Here is a 21641-nt window from a genome sequence, read left to right as displayed (position 1 = left end):
ATGCTGAGGAGGGAAGAGTCTGTTTGGAACCGCAGTAAATGTGTCAATAAACACAAATCAAATGCAAATTAAATAAAAGCTTTTCATACACTCCATTCTCCTCGAGATCAGACAAAAACTAAATGCCACATAAACAAACGGGGTTGATGAAATGATCCAAAAATAAAACCACTCTCGCAACAAGGCCAAAAAAAATGAGATTGCCCCCGTGTCTTTCCACCTGCTGGGAGCTCTTGTTTCCCTCAGTGCTCAAAGATTTTGGTTCAGATCAAAACCAGCGGTGGCAGGGGTTGGAAAAGGGGTTGGGAAAAAGCCTCATCCTAAAAGATAGGGCATGGAAAATGCCAGAGCTGAGAGCAGATCCCAAATCCTCTTCCCAGCTCTGTCAATAAGTTTCCTCTTACATAAGAGAGTTCTTACCCCAAGGAAATATTTTTGGCTTTTAAGCCAATCTGCAAAAGAAGGTAAGCTACAATCAGGTCTTTTTAGTTTTTATTTTTAATTTTTATTTCTTTTTTTTTTTTTTAATTTTTTTCTTTTTTTTTTCTTTTTTCTTTTTTCTTTTTTTCTTTTTTCATTTTTTCCTTCTTTTTTTCCCCCTCCTCCCCAGAAAATCAGCTGGCAAGTGCTGGCTCTCAGCTTCCTCTCAGCATGCATCCTTCCTTTAAAGGTTCTGAAGGAAATTTCCTCCTCCCCTCCCAGGGGTGAGCACTGACTCAAAGCCCTCACACAGGTACCAAACCAAAAGCCCTGAGCCCAGGAATCCTCATTTCCACTGGGAAATCCAGGGATCATCCCAGGATAAGCTCATTGATTTGACTCAAAGGCATTAATATTAAAGCCTCCAACACAGTGTTGGGCTGCAGGGGCGATAATTAATAAATGATAATTAATAAATGATAAAGTGAAACACAGGCTGGTGGCAGGGGGCTCTTGGCTGCTTTGTCTCCCACAACGTTCCACCCAAGCACTCAAGATGTTTCCTTGGAAAACACCTTGTGGGTGACATGGATGTGTTTTCCCTGGGATGGAGCTGCCAGGAATGATCCCCAAGAGCCAAGATGCCACCTCAGGTTTCAGATTTTGAACCTGGGATCCCCTGAATCCCACAAAAAGGTTCCACCAGGCAGCTGGAAAATGGCTCTTCCCATGCCCACTCCGGCAGAAGCCTCTCCCAATTCTCGCAGCTCGGCGGCTGGATGTGGTTTCCATGGAAATAGACGTCAGATCAGCAAAAAACAGGGCCAGTGTTTAAAATAATCTCTGTTTTGAAAGCTCCCTGCCTTTCTGTCACAATATTAACCTTCCACAAGGTAGGATTCCTCTCTTTTTGGTGCAAAATCCTTGGGCTTGCGAGGGTGCACGGCAAGGGGGGTGGGGGGGTCCCAGAAAATTCCTTTTTTTTTTGGGATTGAGGGTGTGGAGGCTGCTGGGCTGGGTCTGTAGCAGAGGGTTCTGTTGTGTGTCCATCTCCCTTTTGTGTGGATTGACTCTTGGTGTGGCCGGAGCGTGGGAATTCCATGGGAATCTCACGGGATTCGTGGGGAACATGTGGACATGGAGTGAATTGGTTTGAAGCACGTTTGGGAGCGAGACACTTCCCTGGGGTGGGGAGGGGAACGCTCCCAGGGCAGATCCGTACGGAGCCACCGTGCCCATCCCGTGGAATTTGTACAAATGAGGTTTATTTCTGCATGTGCACAGCTTCACACTGTGGGGCCACACACCTTCTGTGGGGCTGTCACCCCGAGATGACCAGAGGGACTCCGTGGTCGTCTTGATGATGACCAAGAGCCCTGAAGTTATCGTGGCCCTGAGGTGGCCATGCCCTTCTGTAGGTGTCTCCGAGGTGACCAAGGTCTGAAGGCAAGTGGCCGTGGCTCTGAGGTAGCCATAGCATGAAGATCTGTGGCCGTGCCTCTGAGGTGACCACGGATCTGAGGTGACCACGACCATGAGGTGACCACGACCATGAGGTGACCATGGCTCTGGGTGACCATGGTTGTGTGGTGACCATGGCCATGAGATGACCGTGGTTGTGTGGTGACTGTTGCTCTGGGTGACCGTGGCCGTGAGGTGACCACGGCTCTGGGTGACCATGGCCATGAGGTGACCATGGCTCTGGGTGACCATGGCCATGAGGTGACCATGGCTCTGGGTGACCATGGCCATGAGGTGACCATGACCATGAGGTGACCATGGCTCTGGTTGACTGTGACCATGAGGTGACCATGGCTCTGGGTGACCATGGCCATGAGGTGACCACGACCATGACGTGACCATGGCTCTGGGTGACCATGACCATGAGGTGACCATGGCTCTGGGTGACCATGGCCATGAGGTGACCACGACCATGACGTGACCATGGCTCTGGGTGACCATGGCCATGAGGTGACCATGGCTCTGGGTGACCGTGGCCATGAGGTGACCATGGCTCTGGGTGACCATGACCATGAGGTGACCATGGCTCTGGGTGACCGTGGCCATGAGGTGACCATGGCTCTGGGTGACCATGACCATGAGGTGACCATGGCTCTGGGTGACCGTGGCCATGAGGTGACCATGGCTCTGGGTGACCATGACCATGAGGTGACCACGACCATGAGGTGACCGTGGCTCTGGGTGACTGTGGCCATGAGGTGACCACGGCTCTGGGTGACGGTGGCCATGAGGTGACCATGGCTCTGGGTGACGGTGGCCATGAGGTGACCATGGCTCTGGGTGACCGTGGCCATGAGGTGACCACGACCATGAGGTGACCATGGCCATGAGGTGACCATGGTCATGAGGTGACCATGGCTCTGGGTGACCATGGCCATGAGGCGACCATGGCTCTGGGTGACCGTGGCCATGAAGTGGCCTCAGCTCACCTCAATTCCCCCTGTCAGGCCGGACACCCCTGACTGAAGCACCAGCCCTGATGCCCCTGTGCTCCCCATGACAGGGGTGAGACACAAAGGGAATCCCAGCGGCTCAGGGGCAGGAGCGGGATCCCAGGGCGGGGCTCTGGGGGTCGGGGGGTCCCGGGGGACATCGCGGTTCGGCTCCGCACCCTGGGCCCGGCCGGGGCCAAGCGCGGGGGCCGCCGCCCCCCGCCGGGGGCGAACTCCAAGTCCCGTCATGCCCCGCGCGGGCGGGCCGGGGGTGTCGGTTGGGGGGCGCGTTAGTGAGGGGTTGGGCGCGAGCCCCCCCTGCCCCCCCGGCGGGCGGCACGTGCCGGCGGGCTCGGCCAATCGGGGCGGGGCGGGGCGGGTCACGTGCCTTTGTTTGGCGCTTTTGTGCGCGGCGGGGCGGGCGCGAGCGGAGTGTGGCCGGAGCGGCGGCGCGGGCAGGTGGGTGCGCGGCGGGGCCGCTGCGGGGGGGAACGGGCACGGGCGGGCCGCGGCCGCGGGGCCCCACCCGCCGCCCCGGCCGCGTCTCGAGAAGGCGGAGAACGACGGGGGGAAGTGCCGGTGCTTCACGGGGTCCGGCGCTCCGTTGGTACTAGCGGCGGAAGGGTGCCGAGGGTGGGTGTCAAGGTGAGGGGGGGGTGGGCTGCGCGGTGTCTTGCGGGCTCTCGGGGCGGAGGTCGCTTTTGTCCGCTCTCGCGGGCATCGCGTCGCCGCCCGATTTTGGAGCGTCGCGGTGACAAAGGCAAGGGAGACAATGGGGGGGATTCCTCGTACGTGTCCCTATTCCCCCGCGCCCCGATCGCTGAGGGGAAGGGGGTGTCTATTGTCCCTCAGCGAGGGGCGACGCCCTACCCGCGGCAGCGGCGCCCCCTCCCCTCCCCGCCATTGTTAGTGGGGAAGGGGCGGTATCCGGGCGACCGCGCCCCGTCGCCATCGAGCCGTGGGGGTCCCTCTCGGAGCCCCCTGTCCCCGTGTCGCGCCCCAGCGCTCCCCGTCCCCTTCGCCCCTGAGGGGCTGAGGCGGGTGGGGGGGGGGGCGGCCCCGCACCTGAGGCGGGGGGCGGCAGGTGCCCGGATGTTGGCGTTGGCCCCGCCCCCTCCCTCGAGCCCCCTCGCGCGGGCGCGCGCGCGCTCTCCCCGGCCGTTTGAATTCGGTGCGGTTGGAGGGGCGGGGGCGGGGCCTCCGCGGCCGCCCCGCCGGGGATTGGCTGCGGCCGCGGGGGTGGGCGGGGCCGGGAGCGCGCAGTCCCCAGCCCCGCCCGGACCCTGCAGCGGCGCCCCTTCAAACCCCCCAAAAAAAACCTTTTTTTTTTTTTTTTTTTTCTTTCTTTGCTGGTTTTTTTTTAACGGTTTGTAGATCTATTTCTAGCATTTTTTAACGACGCCCCGTTTTCACGAGGTGTCCGGGGCGGTGTGCGCCCTCGCTGTCTGCCGCGGTGTGAAGCATCTGACTTGAGCTGCGCAATTAAAACCGAATTTTAAATGAGCTCGATTGCGCACATTTCAGATCCTTCGGGAGTAGCAGGAATCCTGGCTGTGCTGTCCTGCGGTGCGTCATTTTTTTGTTGGGCGAGCTCTTGTACGGTGTGAGAGCAGTGAAATCTCCACAGCGCCGTGCTAAAACGGGGGTCTTTGTTCCAGTACCTTAAGGTGGAATAAAACCGATTGCAAATGCTTGAATGTCACACAGATCCTGCAGCACCAGTAATTCCATAACCTCTCCAGTATTCCCAGCACTATCAGCTCCACAGAATGCCTGGAATCGCTGACTGCAGTGACCCACCTTGCCTGCCTTTTGTTCAGCAGCTCTAATTCTGTTTAGCAGTTTTTATTAGAAGGAGCAGGATGCCTGTGCTGGCTGTTGAATGGCACATCTCTTTGTTACCTAGGAACCCACCTGACTGACCTTCTCCCAGGCTTGGCTTCTGGAGTCTTATTTTCTTGGCCATGGCTACTTCTGGTAGGTAGAATTGTGTGCTAAATGCTCGTGTGTGTTTTTTTTTTTTTTTAATTTTTTCTGCCTCCTCATTTCCTCGGGAATAACTTAAAAACTGAACCTAGTGAAATAAGATGCTGTCAGCAAGCTTTTCTCCCATCTTGGGTGAGGCTGTTGAAGCTGGGTGGTTGTGAAAACACCCCAAAAGAGGAGTCTGGCAGCAGATGGGCTTCAGCTCCCTGCAGCCATCTGCTCCCTCGGCAGAGCTGGCTGTCACCGAGACATCTCGGGGACCACGCGGGTGCAGCTGACACCGTGCAGGGCTGGGAGACACAGCCCTGCCTGCAAATTTCTCTAAAAACCGGGGTTTTTTTAGTTCTTTGCTTTCTCAGGTTCCAGGTAAATGCCTGGAGATTCACCCTCAGGTTTGTCACTGAAGACAGAACGATTTTTGATTTGAACTAGTGGACTTGTTTTCACGACTTGGGATGTTGAAGGCTAAATTAAACATCAGGTGCAACTCCTGTCTTGGATTCCCTTCCTCAGGGAACTTCTGAATTTCAGAAGGTTGTTTTTAATGCCACCTGAGCCAATTCCTGCATCAAATGCTCTTTTTCCTGCCTCTTTTCCCCTCCATTCCCAGACATCCAGGTGAAGGAGCTGGAGAAGCGAGCCTCTGGGCAGGCCTTTGAGCTGATCCTCAGCCCCCGCTCGAAAGAAGCCGTGCCAGAATTCCCTCTGTCTCCCCCAAAGAAGAAGGATGTGTCGTTGGAAGAGATCCAGAAGAAGTTGGAAGCAGCAGAGGAGAGACGCAAGGTAAATCTGGAGCAGCTGAAGTGAGCTCTGCTCCACCAGTTTTGGGGGTTTGGGGCTCTTTTTTCATTTGTTCCTTGGGATAAGTGGGTTTTTTAATGGCAAATTGAATATTAATGGAACTTACTAATGAAATCCCTGGGGCTCTTACGAAGCTTTATGGTCATGGTTTTGATTCCAAAGAGATTTTGAAGAAAAACTGGCAGGAAGCATAGCTGAGAGGGGCAGCTGTTTCAGGAAGAAGCTGTTTTTCTTGTCTTTTAACACCAGAACAGATGAATTTTCTCCTTGAAAACGCAGCAGTGAATCTGTAATGAGAGAAGTTGGGGAATAAATTGTGTGACTGATGAAGGCTGTGGCTGAGGGTGCAGCCTGGAGCCCTTGAGGCTGGCGAGGCTTTGATGGAAGTGAGCCTGACCCGAATCCCACTCTGAGAAGGGAGGATCTGCAAGGAAAGTTCCCTCAATGTTAACATCAAAAAAAAAACCCCGTTCCCTCTCCAGAAAGATCCCATTTAACAAGATGTGCAGGTAATGACAGCTTTGCAGGTGGCTCTGGTGGTGAAAGGCAGGTTTGTGGGTGCGTGGGGGAAGCCCAGGAGCCGTGTCCTGCAGCACAAGGACACAAAACCCTGTGAGGAGCCGGGGCAGCTTCCCCTGCTGTGCCCTCACAGCCTCCCCGTGTCTCTCCAGTCCCACGAGGCAGAGGTGCTGAAGCAGCTGGCGGAGAAGCGGGAGCACGAGAAGGAGGTGCTGCAGAAAGCCATCGAGGAGAACAACAACTTCAGCAAAATGGCAGAGGAGAAGCTGACCCACAAAATGGAAGCCAACAAAGAGAACCGTGAGGCACAAATGGCTGCCAAGCTGGAGCGCTTGCGGGAGAAGGTGGGTGTGGAGCCCTGGGAGAGGGAGCTGGCCCTGCTCCTGCTGGGGAAAGGAGCTGAAAACTCCCCAGAAAGCGTCCCCACGAGGAGGAGGCTGCCCTGAACAGCTGGGGAGGGCTGGGCTTGGTTATGGATCCTGCTGCATTCCTGTTGTGGGATTGCAGCTCTGTGAGAGGGGCAGCCTCGCCCCTGTGCCCCCCTGTACCCCACACTGCTGTGGGAACCCTTTCCCTCATCTCCCTGCATCTCACAGCTTCCTGCTGCTGTTTTTCAGGACAAGCATGTGGAAGAGGTTCGAAAGAACAAAGAAGGCAAAGATCCCGGCGAGGCCGAGACCGACTGACTCCGTTCTGGAAACTGACTCTCCCCCTCCTCCAAATATCCAAAGACTGTACTGGCCAGTGGTTTTATCTTTGGTTTTTGTTCGGTTATATATATATTTTTTTTTTTAAGTTTCTTAGAAACTGATGTAGAACTGTAAAATTAGATCCAAACTGTACACTTGCTTTGGGGGCTAGAGGGGAGACCTTCCATGTGTCACTTTTCTAAAGTGTTGTATTTCCAGTGTAGCTTTTTCTTCTTGTTGCATCCTTTTCTACGCCAGTGCACTCGCTCTTGGGTTGATGGCGAGTACTGTTTCAGCTCTGTAAGACCTTTGTGCAAGGAATCTGTAGTAACTGTTCCATGCTGAATATCTGTTACACTTCAAACAAAACTCTCTGACTGTCCAGTCTGCTAAAATCCTGCTGTAACTGAGTGACTCAATAAAGCTGCACAGTGCTGTTACCCCGTGTTCCTTCCTCAGGAGCCCAGGGCTGCCCAGGGGCTGCAGCAGCTCCCATTGTCCGGCTGTGACAATCAGAGCTTTGTGTGACACCTCAGCCCGTGGCAGCTGTTTGTGTGTGAGGGCCCTGAGCTGGCACATCCCAACAAGCAGCCCTTGTTCAGGGGCTGAGGGGAGCAGCAGAGCCCGCTTTGGGGGGCACAGGGATGGCAGAGCCCGGCTTGGGGGGCCCCATGGGAATCATTTCTGTCTTGGGCTCCCCCAGGTGTGCAGGGCATGGACAGCACCTGCCCACAGCCTGATCCGTTTGTTCCTTCTGGGCTGGGAGAAATGGGAGGGGCTCCCAGGAAAGATGAGTTTTAGGTGGATTTGGAGCAAAATGTCTGTGCTGCACCCCAAACCCTGCCCCTGAGGCTGGCCACAGGTACTGGGGCTGTGAGCAGGCACCACCACCCTCCCCAAAAAGCCAGAGCTCCTGGGGTGCCACAGCCCCGCACTGGTGCCACTGGTGGCACTGGCCTGTCCTTCCTCTGTCCTTGATCCTGGCTTGGCTCCCACCTTTGTTTTCAGTTTGACTCCGCACCCAGAGCACCTCAGGATGGAAAATCCGTGGAGAATCGGTTTTTTTAAAGGGACTCAGGGAGTCCTGGGCCACTTGGCTGTGGTGTGGGGTGTGAAGGAGAAGGAGCCCCGGTTCGGGAGGCTTTTCCCGTGTCCCCCAGGGCACACCGAGCTGTTGTCACCGCAGAGCTGAGCCGCCGGAGGAGCAGAGGGACAGCCCGGCAATGCTGCAGCGGGTCCCGGCCCCGAGGGAGCGCCAGGAGCGTTCGGATGCTGCGGAGCTCCAGGTACGAGGGAGCCTGTGCTGCTCCCTGCCGGGGAGGGAGGGAGGGAGGGATGGGGCGGCTCCGGGTGGATCCTCTGGCCACTGCCCCACAGCGAGTGAGCCGAGGACACGGGAATCCTGCCCGGGATCGGGTCACAATCTGCCCCGGGATGGGGTCAGGGTCTGCCCGGCGGGGTGAGCCAGGAAAACAAGGCTGAACTTTGAGACAAAGCCTGCGGGTGCAGCCAGCAGCGAGGCCGAACACCTGGCACGGCCTAATGGAGGCTGGAGGGAGCCCTGGAGCAGCTCCCGGGTACAAAATGAGGCACAATCAGCAATCGAAACCCCCAGATCTTCATTTTAATGGAGTTACCTGCCGAGGAAAGTGTCCCAAATGCCATGTGGGGCTTTTTCTCCTCTCTCCAAACGTGGGGGAGGAGAATGGCAGCTCTGCCAAGCCTCAAATGGTGCTGGAGCCCAAATCGATGCTAAATGCGAGGTTTGGGCTTGCCAGAGCTGTCAGAGCTCGGCGCGGGGCCTTCTGTTCCCTCCTCTTCCTTCTGCTGCTCGTGTCTGCCGAGCTTTGCTGGGCTCTCCCAGTGCTCCTGGGGATTGTGAGGGCTGCGAGGAGGGAGAGGACAGCGGTGACCCGAGAGGGGGGCGAGGGACGGGATCAGGGCAGGAAAACACAACTCAGGGTCCCTCTGGGGAAAGCTGGGCTGGAGACAGGTTCTAGAATAATAATAGTAATACAATAATAATAATAATAATAATAATAATAATGATAATAATAATAACGCAACTTCTTCCAGCTGCGGAGGGAGGGAGGGAGGGAGGTGGAGCCGTGTCGGGGGTGCCAAGGGAGGAACAGCGGCTCGGGGCAGCTCCAAGGGGCTGCGGGGGCCGCGACCCCCGGGCCGGGAGGAGCCGCGGGCGGAGGAAGCGGCGGGGCCGGGGCGGGCCCGGAGCGGCCGCGGTCCAGCCCGGACGGGTCCGGTCTGCAGGTGCCTGGGCGGGGCTGGGAGTCCCGGGGGACACCGAGAGGGAAAGAGCTCAAAGCCTTCCTCATCCTCACCCGCGGGGGGAAACATCCCGGGAGAGGGAGAACCATCCTGGGCTGCCCGGAAGGTTTGGCAGGGCTGGAGCCGCTGCTCTGCGGGGCTCAGGGGCTGAGCGGAGCTGCAGGAAAGCCGTGGTGGTTTGAAAGCGAAAGCTGCCCGTGCTCTGGGAGCCTTTGGGAGGCTTTGGGAGGTTGGGTGCCGCTGTGAGGCGGGAGCAGGCAGGGATGTAAACAGCCGGGGGCGAGTCTTTATCATCACAGAAAAATTCAGCGGGAGGGGTGGATGCTGCTGGGCAGAGGAAACGCCAGGCAGCGCTCCCGACAGCTCGTGGGGAGGTGGAGGGTGTTATTTGGAGTACGAGGATTTCCAGGATGCGCTCCCTTCATAACGGAGCGTTGCTCAAGGCTCGGTAGCTGGGAAGAACTCGGCAAATTAAATCCTGCTCCGACAAGTTTTGGAGGAGCTGAAGTAAACACCGCTCCCTTTCCTGCCTCGTGCTTGGCTGCTCCCCGCTGCTTCCGACATCATCATCCCCTTCATCATCCGCCTTTCCCGCAGGAATTCCTCTCCTGGGAGCCGGAGCTGAGCCCCCTCCCCTGCCCTGGCACTGAGGCAAGTTCTCCGGGCAGTGCCCGTGAATTGAGGTCAGAAGAGCCGAACCTGGGAGGTTCTGCTGGTTCTGCTTTCGCCCTCTGTCCGCGGCAGCGCTCGGGGCTGTTTCGGTGTTTCACGGGGTGAACTTTCCCCCGGGGGCCCGAGAAAGTCGCAGCTTTTCGGGAGGGTTTGAGGGGCAGGGGAGGGTCGGGGTCGCCCTTTGGGAGGTGCTGCCCCAGCCGGGGGGGCTGCCCGGGGTGTGGGGCCTTTAACCAGGCCAGGTGGGCAAAGGGCACTTGGGAGGGAAACGGAGCAGCAAAGAGCCTGTTCTGTTCTGAATCCCCTCGGATCCAGGCAGGAATGAGTTACAGCCTGGCTTTGATGAGGAAATTACAGAGTTTTTTTAAAAACAAACAGTCCCATCCCCACCTCCTCCTGTTCCCAAACTTTAAAGAACTTTTCCTGCCCCTGAAATGAGGGCACTTGCCAGAGGTTCAGGCATAGCTCAGCACTGGAGCTGGACGTGAATCAGGTTTTCTTCAGGACTTCTCTGAGCAAGAGCAGGTAAAGTCAGGGGAGAATCTCATGTTGGGCGTGTTCTGTTCAATAAGTTTTTATGAAAAGGCCGAACAAGCTGGCAGGACTGACTTTAGCTGGGTAAGGAAATGTAAATGTGGAAATTCCTGCTCACAAGGATTATTCTGCTGAACCTTGGTGCTGCCACAGGATGGACTCACTGAGGCCACATTGTGGGAAGCTGCTTGGAAAATCAGGAGCTGATTGTTGGTATTTGTAAGGACAGAAGATGTAAAGAGTTTACAGGAGGGGGAATCTGGAGTGGGAGGTTTGTTTAGGATTCTTGGTTTGTTTAGCAGTTCCCAAACAGGGAAGGGGGTGAGCCAGGCACTGCTGTGTCCTGGTGATCATTATTTACCCCAGATTCATGTCCTCAGGGCTCCCCACACAGCAGAGGCACCTCAGGGGTTCTTAAATCTCCTTTCTGTCACTGTAGTTGGGGATTCTACGAGGGAAAACCCCAAGCAGAGCATCTGAACAGCCCCCACTTGTTGATTTTTATATTAAAATCCCTACTAAACCCCGCAGCAAAACTTCCTCTCCTTCCCAAAGGGAATTTTGCTCAGCGAGGACACCGAGTTTGGCCTCATCATGGCCACGGTGGTGACGGAGAAGCTCAGCCGGCTCTTCATCAACGTCAGGCAGCTCCCTCAGCTGCTGGGGCCGCTGTCCCCGGGCACGGTGAGCAGCGCCGAGGTGCCGCCGGTGTTCTGGAAGCCCTACATCCACGGCGGCTACCGGCCCGTGCGCCAGACCTGGCGTTACTACTTCTCCACGCTCTTCCAGCAGCACAACGAGGCCATCAACGTCTGGTCACACCTGGCGGCCGCCCTGGGGCTGCTGCTGCGCCTGCAGCACCTCTGGCAGCGCGTGGACTTCGGGCAGGACGCGCACGCCCGGCCCCTGCTCATCATCCTGGCCGCCGCCATCACCTACCTGACCTTCAGCAGCCTCGCCCACCTGCTGCAGGCCAAGTCCGAGTTCTGGCACTACGGCTTCTTCTTCATGGACTACGTGGGGGTGGCCGTGTACCAGTACGGCAGCGCCCTGGGCCACTTCTACTACGCCATCGAGCCGGGCTGGCACCGGCGGGTGCAGAGCTTCTTCCTGCCGCTGGCGGCGGCGCTGGCCTGGCTGTCCTGCGCCGGTTCCTGCTACGCCAAGTTCCGCTTCCACCCGTCCTGCCCCCTGCCCAGCCGCCTGTGCCAGGAGCTGCCCTCGGGGCTGGCCTACCTGCTGGACATCAGCCCCGTCATCCATCGCATCTGCACCGCCGCGCGCCCCGACCCCGCCCTGCTCTACCACAAGTGCCAGGTGCTCTTCTTCCTCGTCGGGGCCTTCTTCTTCTCCCATCCCTACCCCGAGAAGTGGTTCCCCGGGAAGTGTCACTTCGTGGGGCAGAGCCACCAGATCTTCCACGTGTTCCTGGTGCTCTGCACGCTGGCGCAGATCGAGGCCGTGGTGCTGGACTATGAGTCCAGGAGGGAGATCTACTCCTCCCTGCAGCGGGGCCTGGCTCACGACTTCTCTGCCCTGTTCCTCGTCACCGTCACCTGCTCTGTCCTCACCGCCACCTACATGGCCCAGAGGGTGAAGAACAAGCTGGGCCTCAAGGAAGAGTAAAGTGGGCTCAGCCCAACTCCAGCCCCAAGCCCCCAGATGCTGCTTCATGAACTCTTACTCAGCAAGTGCTTTCTCTAGGCAATCAAAGAGCTTTTTATGCTTTTTTAATCCAGCCTAAGTTCCAGCTTGCTCGTAGAATGGTACATGGGTTCCGTTCACCTCTGAATAAACAGTTGGAACAAAGTGTTTTGTGTGCCCTGATGGGCTGGGGAAGGCTCTGGGAAGCTGCCAGGGCTCCCAGCATGAGATAAGGAGAGGCCATCTGGCCCCTGTTGAGACTCTAAACCATGGAAACAGACCAAGGTGAGGTTGTTTAAGCCACTAAGGTGACAAATTAATTTATTATAATTTCAGGCCGCTGATACAGGGATGAGGGAGTTGTTTGGAGCTGTCCATGCAGGGGCAGGGCCCTGTTCCTGACCCTGTGGGAGCAGGACGGGCACAGCCCTGGCCCTGGAGGTGCGGGGAGAGGAGGGGTGGATGCGATGGGGAACCCCAGCACTGGGAACAGGGGGGGCTGCAGCAGCTCCCGCCCCGAGATGGGCACGGGCGGGGCGGCTCCGCCCCCGCCGGTTCCGGTACCGCTCCCGGCTCCGCCCCCGCCGGTTCCGGTACCGCTCCCGGCTCGGGTCCCGCCGGTTCCGGTACCGTTCCCTGTTCCCTCCCCGCCGGTACCGGTTCCGGTACCACTCGCGGCTCCACTCCCGGCTCCGCTCCCGCTGCTCTGAGCGGGCCCCGCCGCCTCCGCCCCTTATATAGGGCAATGCGGGTGTGGGCGTGGTCTCAGTCACCATGTGGCCCCGCCCATCGGTTCCCATTGGTCAATCTCCACGGGCCGCGCATGCGCAGTGCTCGTTGTGGGCGGGGCCGGCGCGAGCGGGAAACTGGGACCGGCAAAAACCGGGACCGGAATCGGGACCGGGACCGGGAGCCACCGGGGCCGGGGAGCCCCGGGAGCCCCGGGATGAGGCGGCGGCGGCGCGGGGGCGGCGCGGTCCCGGCCGAGGCCTGCGGAGTGTGGCTGGACACGGCCGAGCTGAAGCGGGGCCCGGCGCGGGTGAGTCCCGGCCGGGGGTGCCGGCCCAGCCGCGGGGTCCCTCAGGCGGGCCGGGGGTCCCGCGGCGCTGGAGGAGAGAGCTCGGCTTGGCTTTGTTGTTATTCTGTCATTTCTCAGGCGTTTCTTCCCGCAGCCCCTCAGCGCCAGGCTGGAAGCAGCCAGCCCCGGGCCCCGCAGGAGGCAGAGCACCATCCCCGCCTTCTTCAGCCCCCTCACAGGTACCGGGCCCGCGGAACCGGCTCCGGGCGCTGCAAACACAGAAAAATCCATTTTCGGGCGCGGAGGGGAAGGTTTGAAGCGCCAGGAAGGAGGAGCCGGGCGGTCCCGGGAAGTTGGGTTTACATTAAATGGTTTCTGAGGCCGGTGTGGGTCCCGCTGCCTCTGTGGGGTCAGGGCAGCTTCACCCGGGAGTTCTGAGGGGTTTTGGTAACTCTGAGCAGCTGAAGGGGCAGGGGATGATGTGGAGCAGCCCAGAGCTCCGGGTGCTGTTCTGGGATGGGATGGGCACAATGGGGGTGGTGGCAGTGCTGGGCTTGGGGACACACAGGGGACACACAGAGGGGACACACAGGGGACACACAGGGGACACACAGGGGACACACAGGAGACACACAGGGGACACACACAGGGGACACAGAGGGGACACACACACAGGGGACACACACGGGACAGCCGTGCTGCTCTGGGAGGGGAGATGGAGCTGCTCTCACCAGTTCCCTGCTGATGGAGCTGCTCTCACCAGTTCCCTGCTGATGGAGCTGCTCTCACCAGTTCCCTGCTGATGGAGCTGCTCTCACCAGTTCCCTGCTCTTTGCAGATGGAAGAGACAAAGAAAACTCCAGGCCGAGGCCCTGCACCCCAAATAAAGGCTGTGGGCGCTCGGGGGCTCCCCTGGCTGCCTGTCCTGTGAAGATCCTGGCCTTGCCGCAGCTGGAGGGAGCCCGGGAAGAGCCCCCTGGAGCCGAGCAGGGGGTGCAGGGCACATCCCAGGCATGGAAAACACCCCTGGAGCCCCTGGAGCTTCAAGTGGAGTCTCAGAGCCAGAGCAAAGCCTCCGGGGATTCCTGGTGCTGCAGCCTCTCCCAGGGATCGGAGCACAGTGGGATTGGTGCTCACAGGAACAAATCCCGGTTATTTCCTGGAGAAACAGCCTCGGGGAGCAGGAAACCACAGCCCTGGAGCACAGTTACTTCTGGGCCAGGTTTTGCTGGGACTGAGAACACAAATCCTGTCCCAGGGGCTGCTCCCAGCGGGGTTTGCTGCTCTCCTCAGCCCCTCAGGGAGTGGGGCCAGACCCCGGAGGGTTCCTGTGGGCAGCTCCTCTGCCAGGACTCCCAAGGGAACAGGATCACTGCTCACAGGGCCAGGGGCAGCTCCCTGGGGGCCAGCAGCAGCCCCAGCCAGCCCTGGGGGCTGCAGTCCCTGTTCACACAGGACTCACAGGGGAACAGGGTCATCAAGCACTGCTGAGAGCCCCCAGCACCTCTGTGTTCTCTGAGATGTTGCTTGAATCCAAATAAAAGGTTGGAGTTTGGTTCTAAGGGCTTGGATGTTTCAGTCAGGATCCCAGCCTGTGTCCCTGTCCTGCCCAGCCTGCATTCCCAGAGCAGGGACTCTGCTGACAGCTCCATCTCCACAGGCAGGCCCAAAATTCCACCAGAAACCCTGCAGAGGAGCTTTGTGGGGACAGGGACAATGATCACATCATCCAGGAGGGGAGCAGCTTCTCTAAAACTGCTAATTCCTACATCTCCCCTCTCTCTGCCACAAAAGTCTCTCTTGTTTTGAAGGTGAGGATGATGATTTAATTTTTTCAAGGAAGTCCAGGTGGATTAAGAAGCCCCTGGCACCTGAATGTCTGGGATTCCACCCTCCCATCCTGCCCTACCCCTCCCTGGGCGCAGCAATAACCCCACAGACCATCGGTGTCTTATTAAGGCTCCATTTTATAGAAAGGGAAAAAAAAAAACATCCTTTAAATACAGCCATGAGGGAATGTGGAGCTGGGGGAGAACTCTGAGTGAGGGGGAACTGCAGCCACAGCCAAGGCCAAGCTCCTTCCCTGCTCTGCTTGGGGTGCTGGGCCCTTTGCACTGGTGCAAGGTCAATAAATAAGACCTTTGGAAGGCGAAATGAAACACAAACTGGGGATACAGGGACTGGTAATGGAACATTGAATTACTGGCAAGAAATTAAGGCCATTCTGTCATGCAACTGTGGGCTGATCTGTGAGAGAAGAAACACCCAGGGCACACAAAATCCCTCAGACACGAGCCAGGGGGGGGTTTTGGGAAAAGAAACAGCTTTTCCCATCATGATCCAACAGCCCCCAAAAGCCCTGGAGAGCTGGAAACACTCCTGAACTCGTTCTCAGCAGCTCTGTGCCATACTCAGGGTGAAGGACTGGAGGTTTGTCCTGCTCACACTGCACATGGGAACTGCTTAATGCTTAACTGGAACCTAAGGAAAAGTGCAAGGTAGAAAGAACTTCATCTCCAGGAGATCCTCACCAGTCACCAACAGCAAAACACAGCTGGGAAAAAAGGAAAAAAAAAAAAAAAAGCTTCCATCTTCTTAAAAAGGTTTTTCTTAAATAGAACAACACATGGAAAACACATCAAATCCAAAGGGTCTCTCCCAACCGAGTGTCCGGTGCACAAACCACGTCTGGTGAATAAAAGAGGCAAAAGGCTCGATCCTTAGGAGAAGGCAGCTACTGTGGAGGAGATTTTGGGAGCATAAATGCTTTTGCTTACAGAGCTGAGTGACAGCAGCATCACTTCTCCTTCAGGGCCAGGTCTTCATCCTTCAGGGCAAATTTCCTCCTCAGGACCTCGGCGATGAGCACGGCCGGGTCCTCCTCCTTCATGGAAGGGCGGTTCCTGCAGGGGGACAAAAGCACTGGGAATCAGCCCAGACAGGAGCCAGAATTCCTGATTAACAGGGTCTCTCCAGGGTTCTCCTGCAGCTTTTATCTTGAGATGCTGTCACAAGTGTAGGAGGTGTAAGAAAAACACCACGAAACAACAAAAACAGGGAAAATTCAGCCCTTTGGTGTCGGGCTGGAAAAGCAGGAACTCACCTGGAGCTCGTTTTGTGGCTCCAGGGGGATCCTGGAAATCTCATCCTCAAAGCTCTGGGTTAATTCTTATTCCACTGTGCTAATACCGAGCAATCAACCCAAAACTTCATTAATTCCTTACAGCCTACATCCCCTGCATATAAACCAACCCTCAGTGAGGTGTTTGGGGGAAAGTCCTGGATGTGTCTGGGTTTTTTTTTCATTAATTTTGTTGCACTATGGATTTCTGCTTCCTTATTCCAATCTGGGACATTCCAGGCATTTTAAAGTGCAGATTTCCTTGCACTACACCAGTTCTCCTGTTCTCAGGGCAATCTGCCTCCCTCAACAAGTTCACACAAGCAGCTCCTTTTAGAAGATTATTTTTACAGGAGGCCAAACCTCAGTTCTTTTCCCTCAGGTACCATGGTTTTGTTTATAACCTGTAATAACAACCTCAGAACTTTATTTCTTTCCTAGCTGAAGCCCTCCCTCACTCGGAAAAAATTATGGGAGCTTTAAACATTCCAAAAAGATAAAAAAACCACCAAAAATCCCTGGGATATTTCCACCAGACACTGGAACAGGCTTCAGTTCACATTTGCTGAAACAGGGACATTTCTGCAAGTTCCTCACTCATTCCTGAAGCTTCTAAAGCAAAGTTTAAACACCAAGGCTGAGTTTAAACACCAAGGCTGAGTTTAAACACTGAGTCCCACACACCAGCAGCAGAGAAACATCGATGTAATTATCTTTTCAAGCATCTTTTGCATCTTGAAGCACCTTTTTTCCTCCACTAGAAGAGCACCTGACCCTCTTCAGGCCTCCCAGTGCTGCCCAGTACAGCTGGGGGAGCACAGGGGCTGCTCAGAATTAGGAATTAAAGCTCATCAAATAATGAACATCTGTAATTAACTTAATTTTTCAGCTACCTGCAACTCTTCAGATAGCTTTAATTAAGCTGTAATAACCTCAAGGCATCGTTGCTGAGTGCAGGAGAGGCTGAGGCAGAGAAGCTGATGAGGGAGAAAATGGTTCAGCTGCAGCCTTGGTGTGGCAGCATTCCCTGCAGGAGCAGGGCCCAGCTCTGGATAATCAGCCAAGGATGGCTCCTGGGCTCCCTCTGCACACCCTGGACCCCAGGAAGAAGGATCTGGCAGCTCCCCTCTGAAAAACCACAGCAAAGGGGTGAATTTTGTGAGGGGTGGAGGTGTGCCACCCCCTGATGCTCTGGGTGTGCAAGCTGAGCGTGCTCCTCTCATCTGACTTGAATTTTTTCAGTGCTGACAATTTGATTCCTTTCAAACCAAATTAGGAAGCAGCAATTGTGCACAGCCACCACCCAGTGTGGTATTTTTGGCCAGGAATCTCACACAACAGAATGAAAAACGTGGAGACTGAGCTCCAGCACTGAGATCTGAGCGTGTGGAAGGCAGGTGGCACAGCCAGCACCAGAGAAGGAACTTTCTCAGCTGGGCAGGATCTTGTCCATGGAGCAGTTTCAGGAGTTCTCATGATCAGAACTTGTCAATTCCTCATGAGACAAGTGCAAACTCACCCTGCCCACGCTCAGAGCTGGGCCAGATGAAGAAGCACAGAAGCTGAGAAGCTCCACGTGTTAAATCCCTGTACGCTCCACGCTGGAAAAGCTGCTGAGCTTCCCAACTGCCTGGGAATGTGAGGTGGGCTAAGAACAGCACTTTCCTCTCTCTGAAAGCTGCCAACACACACAGGGCTGCTTTGCATCTGGGCAAACACAGCTTTTTGTCAGGTGAACAAGCTGGAACAGCCAAACCTCGGGATAAGCAGTTTAAATTCCCCTCCACTATTTCCTACCCAAGAAAAAACAAAACCAAAACAAACCAGGAATGTGTGACCAAGTTCTGTCCCAAGGAGATATTTCCCCCACGAAAATTCTCCATTATTTCCTATCCCAGAAAGGCAAAAACCCCAGGAATGGGTTACCAAGTTCTGCTCTGAGCAGGCATTTCCCCCAGGAACAAAGGCCACAGAGCAGCAGCCAGCGCCGTGTCCAGGATTTGACACAAAACAAAAAGAGAAGCTCAGGAAGCACTTACAAATCTTTGCTCTGCTTCATCCTATGAATGTCTTTGAGAATTCCCATCATGTCAGCAAAGCTGCTGGCCTTGGAGAGGGACACGGAGTCCTCCTCATCGGGGTCCTTTGGCTCTGGCCTGCAGCTCTCGGAGGCGGAGCAGAGCTCGGCCACCGAGGGCAGCTCGGCCACCGAGGGCAGCTCGGGGCTCTCCAGCTCTGCCTCCTCCTCCGTGATGTCGCTGATCACAAAGGACGTGGTGGACTGGAAAGAGGGTCCAAAACAATGTACAGGAGAAGAGGCATTTGAGCTCCCTGGAGATAACAGGTCTGGTGTCAGCTGGGCAGAGGCTGGGAAAGGAAACAAGAGGTGGATGGGTGAACTCACAGCAAACGTCATGGAGTGGCTTTTCTCCAACACAACGGAATATAAACCTGAACACGGCCCCTGAGCTGCCCCCAGAGCCAACATCCCAGCAAGGGAGCTGCTGGGAAACAGCCCTGAGTGAGCCTGGAGGGAACAGCAGAGCTCAGCCCCCAGCAGAAATCACCATCCTACCTGACTCTGCAGCCACGATCTTTGCGATCTGGCTCCGGAGGTGACTCAGCTCATCCTGCAGCTCTGTGGTCCTGCTCAGGGCTGGCAAACCAGGCTTTTTCAGGGCCAGCAGCTTCTCCTCCTGCTTCCTCAGGTTGGGCACTGAGGCGTTTCTCTGGATCACTGTGAAGGGACTGGGCTTCCACTTGTGCTTCAGCGGGCGAGTGTCGCTTCTGGGGACAAAAACCCGTCAGCCACCAAGTCCAAACCTCTCCATGACAAAGCCTGGCCTCCCCTGAGGGCAGCAGAGCCTCCAACAGCACAAATGAAGCCTCTGTGTCCCACCAGAGGAACAGATGTGCTCTCTGCAGCACAAGGAACACAGGAAACTGCAGCTGCTCCTGGATCCCTGGAAGTGTCCAAGGCCAGGCTGGAGAGGGCATTTCAGTCCTGGGAGAACTCAACCCTTCCATTTCCTGCCCAGAAAATGCTCTGGAGCAAGCAGTGAGTGAAACAGGACATGGCACAGGCTCCTGGCACTTCCTACAGAAACTCCTCTCCAGGAACTCTGTCATTCTTTTTCCCCTCCTTTTAGGAAAAACATCTTTCAAGGGGCACCCCTCTGACCCTGAGGGGACTGGAGGTTGTGGTTGTCTGAGCAGTGTCTGGCCACAGTTTTCTGTGCCAGAAATCAGGGGTGGAAACTCACCTGACCCTGGCATAGGTCTCCTCATCATCTGCAGCGATCCACACGATGTCGGCCAAGGTGGGCACGGGGGGCACATCACCCAAATACAGATCTGAGACACTTGGCAGAACCTGGAAAGAAGGAAACACTGCTAAGGAGATGCTGTTTGCTCTCCTGGACCTGCCCCTGTCCTCAGCAGCTGTGTCTGGCACATGCACAGCAGCAATTCCAGCAGGTTTCCTTTAGTTTGCACAGTTGTTCATGTTTTCTGAGCTGGCAGGTAAATCCTTTGGGTTTGGGAACTGCTGTGCTTCCCTGGGTCAGCTCCTGCTCCTTCCTGCTGTGTGTCTGAGGCAGGAGGGGACACCTGATCCAGGCCAGGCCACGTGCAGCACTGAGTGCCAGCCCTGAGCTCCAGGGGTGACGTCAGGGACAATCCCTGGGAACTGGCCCAGAGGACACCAGGCTCCTTGGAGGTCACACAACAAAGCCCTGGGGCAGCAACTCCACCCTTCCATCTCCTGCAGCTCAGACACTGCCTGAGCAGGGATTTCCTCAGGTTGCCAGTGATCACTTTACAATAACAGAACTCAAGAAAAAAAGAATAAAAAAAAATAAATTCTTTAACTGTACTGGTGCAGGTTTTGTGGCTACAACTCTGTGGATATGTGGGGGTAAAACAGCATCTGATGGCAGTGCCCTGTCGTGCCCCAGCTCCTCCTGCCACCCCCAGGCTGTCACTCACCTCGAAGGTGGCCCTGGGACAGGGCTTCAGGGGCAGGTTGGAGCCGATCATCCTGACCACGCTGCGAGCTGAGCCATGGGGCTTGTTCTGCCAGATGGGGATGGTCTACAAGAACCCACAGCACACAGTTAATATCTCCAGTCAGTGCCCTTCTTGAAATTCATTACATTGGAAATCCTCCTAAACTGTCAAGGGTCTGATCTCTGACTTTTTATCTCCACTTTTAATTGAGAATCTGCTGATAACTGAGGTCCCCATTTCACAAATGTGTGTTCAGCTGAGCACAGGTGACAGCCAGGCAGCTGCAGGGGCATTTAGAACATGGGTGTAGTGTCCTCAGGACTGGAAAATAAAATCACCCAGTAACAGGCACTGTCAACAGGCATTTTCACAAAGGAAAACTTGGCAAAAGGAGGAAAACAGCAACACTCAAGGGCCGAGGGGGCAAATGACATCAAAATGAAGTGTCATTCAAGGGACACTCCTGCTTTCAGAGCACTGTTAAACACCCCAGGGCAGATGTGTCTCTTTCCCTGGAGATCCTGCACACCATGCTGGGGAACCTGCCAGAGCAGGGCCTGCACCTCCAGCGCTCCCTTCCCACCTCACCCACTCTGGATCAGGCTGAACAGTCCTTGGGTGACAAGTCTATGGCCCAGGGCCACGGGGAGCAGCCTTGGAGAGCGTTCTGAGTAAGATCAGCTGTTTTAGAGCTCTCCGGACACTCGTGAAGGGGATCCAGAAGGCCAAGAGCTGTGCCGGTGCCAGGCTGCTGAGGCAGGAGCGGAGCAGGGCACAATGGCTGAGCCCAGAACGGAGCCGGGAGCGGATTGAGCGCTGACACACCCGCGGCTCCAGGAACATTTCACCCCCGGCTCTGAGCTGGGGACAGCGCCCTGGGGCGGTTCCCGGGGCAGGAACCCGGGGAAGGGGCAGGGGACAGCGGCAGCGCCCCGGTGTCCCGGCCCCGAGTCACTCACGGCCTCCGCGTCCATCTCCGCTGGGCTCAGCGCCGGCCGCTCATCGCACCCCGCCGCGTCTGCTCACTGCAACACACAAGGAGCGGCTGCGGCAGCGCCCCGGGCCCGGCCCGGCCGCCCCGGAGCCCCCCGAGCCCCCCGGTACCTGCGGGGCGGCGGCGCAGCTCGGCCCCGCTGCCAGCGCCGGGAGCGGCCCCTCAGCCGCCATCGCCCGGAACCACAAACACCGCCCGCCCCGCGCCTTCCGCAGCAGCGCGCATGCGCAGGGACACGGACACGGGGACAGGACAGGGGGACAGGGGGACAGGACAGGGGACGGGACAGGACAGGGACACGGGGACAGGGGACAGGGCAGGGACACGGGGGACAGGAGAGGGACACGGGGACAGGGGAGGGACACGGGGACAGGACAGGGGGACAGGGGACGGGACAGGGGGACAGGGGACAGGACAGGGACACGGGGACAGGACAGGGACACGGGGGACAGGGGACAGAGAGGATAGGGGACGGGACAGGAGACTGCCCAGGGGA

The 21641-nt window shown here is 56.8% G+C and overlaps 4 protein-coding genes across 18 annotated transcripts; 3 read left to right on the top strand and 1 right to left on the bottom strand.

The window, feature by feature from the left end:
* The first annotated feature begins 2827 nt into the window (after positions 1-2827).
* On the top strand, positions 2828-7308 carry STMN1 (stathmin 1). 4 transcript variants are annotated; one of them, XM_058856309.1, is made up of 5 exons: positions 2828-3332; positions 4780-4850; positions 5470-5642; positions 6332-6523; positions 6797-7308. In XM_058856309.1, exons 2-5 carry the CDS (start codon positions 4838-4840, stop codon positions 6863-6865), a joined length of 447 nt encoding a protein of 148 aa, XP_058712292.1. In that variant the 5' UTR covers positions 2828-3332; positions 4780-4837; the 3' UTR covers positions 6866-7308. The 4 variants fall into 4 exon arrangements, with proteins under 4 accessions (XP_058712292.1, XP_058712291.1, XP_058712294.1 ...); XM_058856308.1 differs by having other exon boundaries at positions 3308-3506; XM_058856311.1 differs by lacking the exon at positions 2828-3332 and adding an exon at positions 3395-3518.
* A 1678-nt stretch (positions 7309-8986) lies between these two features.
* Positions 8987-12170, top strand: PAQR7 (progestin and adipoQ receptor family member 7). Of its 8 annotated transcripts, none has more exons than XM_058856300.1 (3): positions 8987-9136; positions 9752-9805; positions 10916-12170. In XM_058856300.1, exon 3 carries the CDS (start codon positions 10955-10957, stop codon positions 11984-11986), a length of 1032 nt encoding a protein of 343 aa, XP_058712283.1. In that variant the 5' UTR covers positions 8987-9136; positions 9752-9805; positions 10916-10954; the 3' UTR covers positions 11987-12170. The 8 variants fall into 8 exon arrangements, with proteins under 8 accessions (XP_058712283.1, XP_058712284.1, XP_058712285.1 ...); XM_058856301.1 differs by having other exon boundaries at positions 10892-12170; XM_058856302.1 differs by having other exon boundaries at positions 8990-9260; positions 10892-12170.
* Positions 12171-12306: 136 nt separating this feature from the next.
* LOC131587933 (collagen alpha-1(I) chain-like) lies at positions 12307-14572 on the top strand. Its single transcript, XM_058856304.1, has 3 exons — positions 12307-13043; positions 13177-13261; positions 13861-14572. Exons 1-3 carry the CDS (start codon positions 12381-12383, stop codon positions 14511-14513), a joined length of 1401 nt encoding a protein of 466 aa, XP_058712287.1. The 5' UTR covers positions 12307-12380; the 3' UTR covers positions 14514-14572.
* Positions 14573-14971: 399 nt separating this feature from the next.
* On the bottom strand, positions 14972-21384 carry MTFR1L (mitochondrial fission regulator 1 like). 5 transcript variants are annotated; one of them, XM_058856556.1, is made up of 7 exons: positions 21256-21384; positions 21111-21176; positions 20131-20235; positions 19407-19516; positions 18719-18930; positions 18183-18510; positions 14972-15925 (listed from the first exon to the last, which is right to left on the bottom strand). In XM_058856556.1, exons 2-7 carry the CDS (start codon positions 21123-21125, stop codon positions 15820-15822), a joined length of 876 nt encoding a protein of 291 aa, XP_058712539.1. In that variant the 5' UTR covers positions 21126-21176; positions 21256-21384; the 3' UTR covers positions 14972-15819. The 5 variants fall into 5 exon arrangements, with proteins under 5 accessions (XP_058712539.1, XP_058712538.1, XP_058712537.1 ...); XM_058856555.1 differs by lacking the exon at positions 21111-21176 and having other exon boundaries at positions 14972-15576; positions 15800-15925; positions 21256-21350; XM_058856554.1 differs by lacking the exon at positions 21111-21176 and having other exon boundaries at positions 14972-15710; positions 15800-15925; positions 21256-21349.
* Positions 21385-21641: the final 257 nt, after the last annotated feature.

Source organism: Poecile atricapillus, chromosome 24, assembly GCF_030490865.1.
Source record: "Poecile atricapillus isolate bPoeAtr1 chromosome 24, bPoeAtr1.hap1, whole genome shotgun sequence".
Classification (NCBI taxonomy): Eukaryota; Metazoa; Chordata; class Aves; order Passeriformes; family Paridae; genus Poecile; species Poecile atricapillus.
Note: the sequence above shows the minus strand (reverse complement) of the source record. Positions and strands in the feature narration are given on the sequence as shown.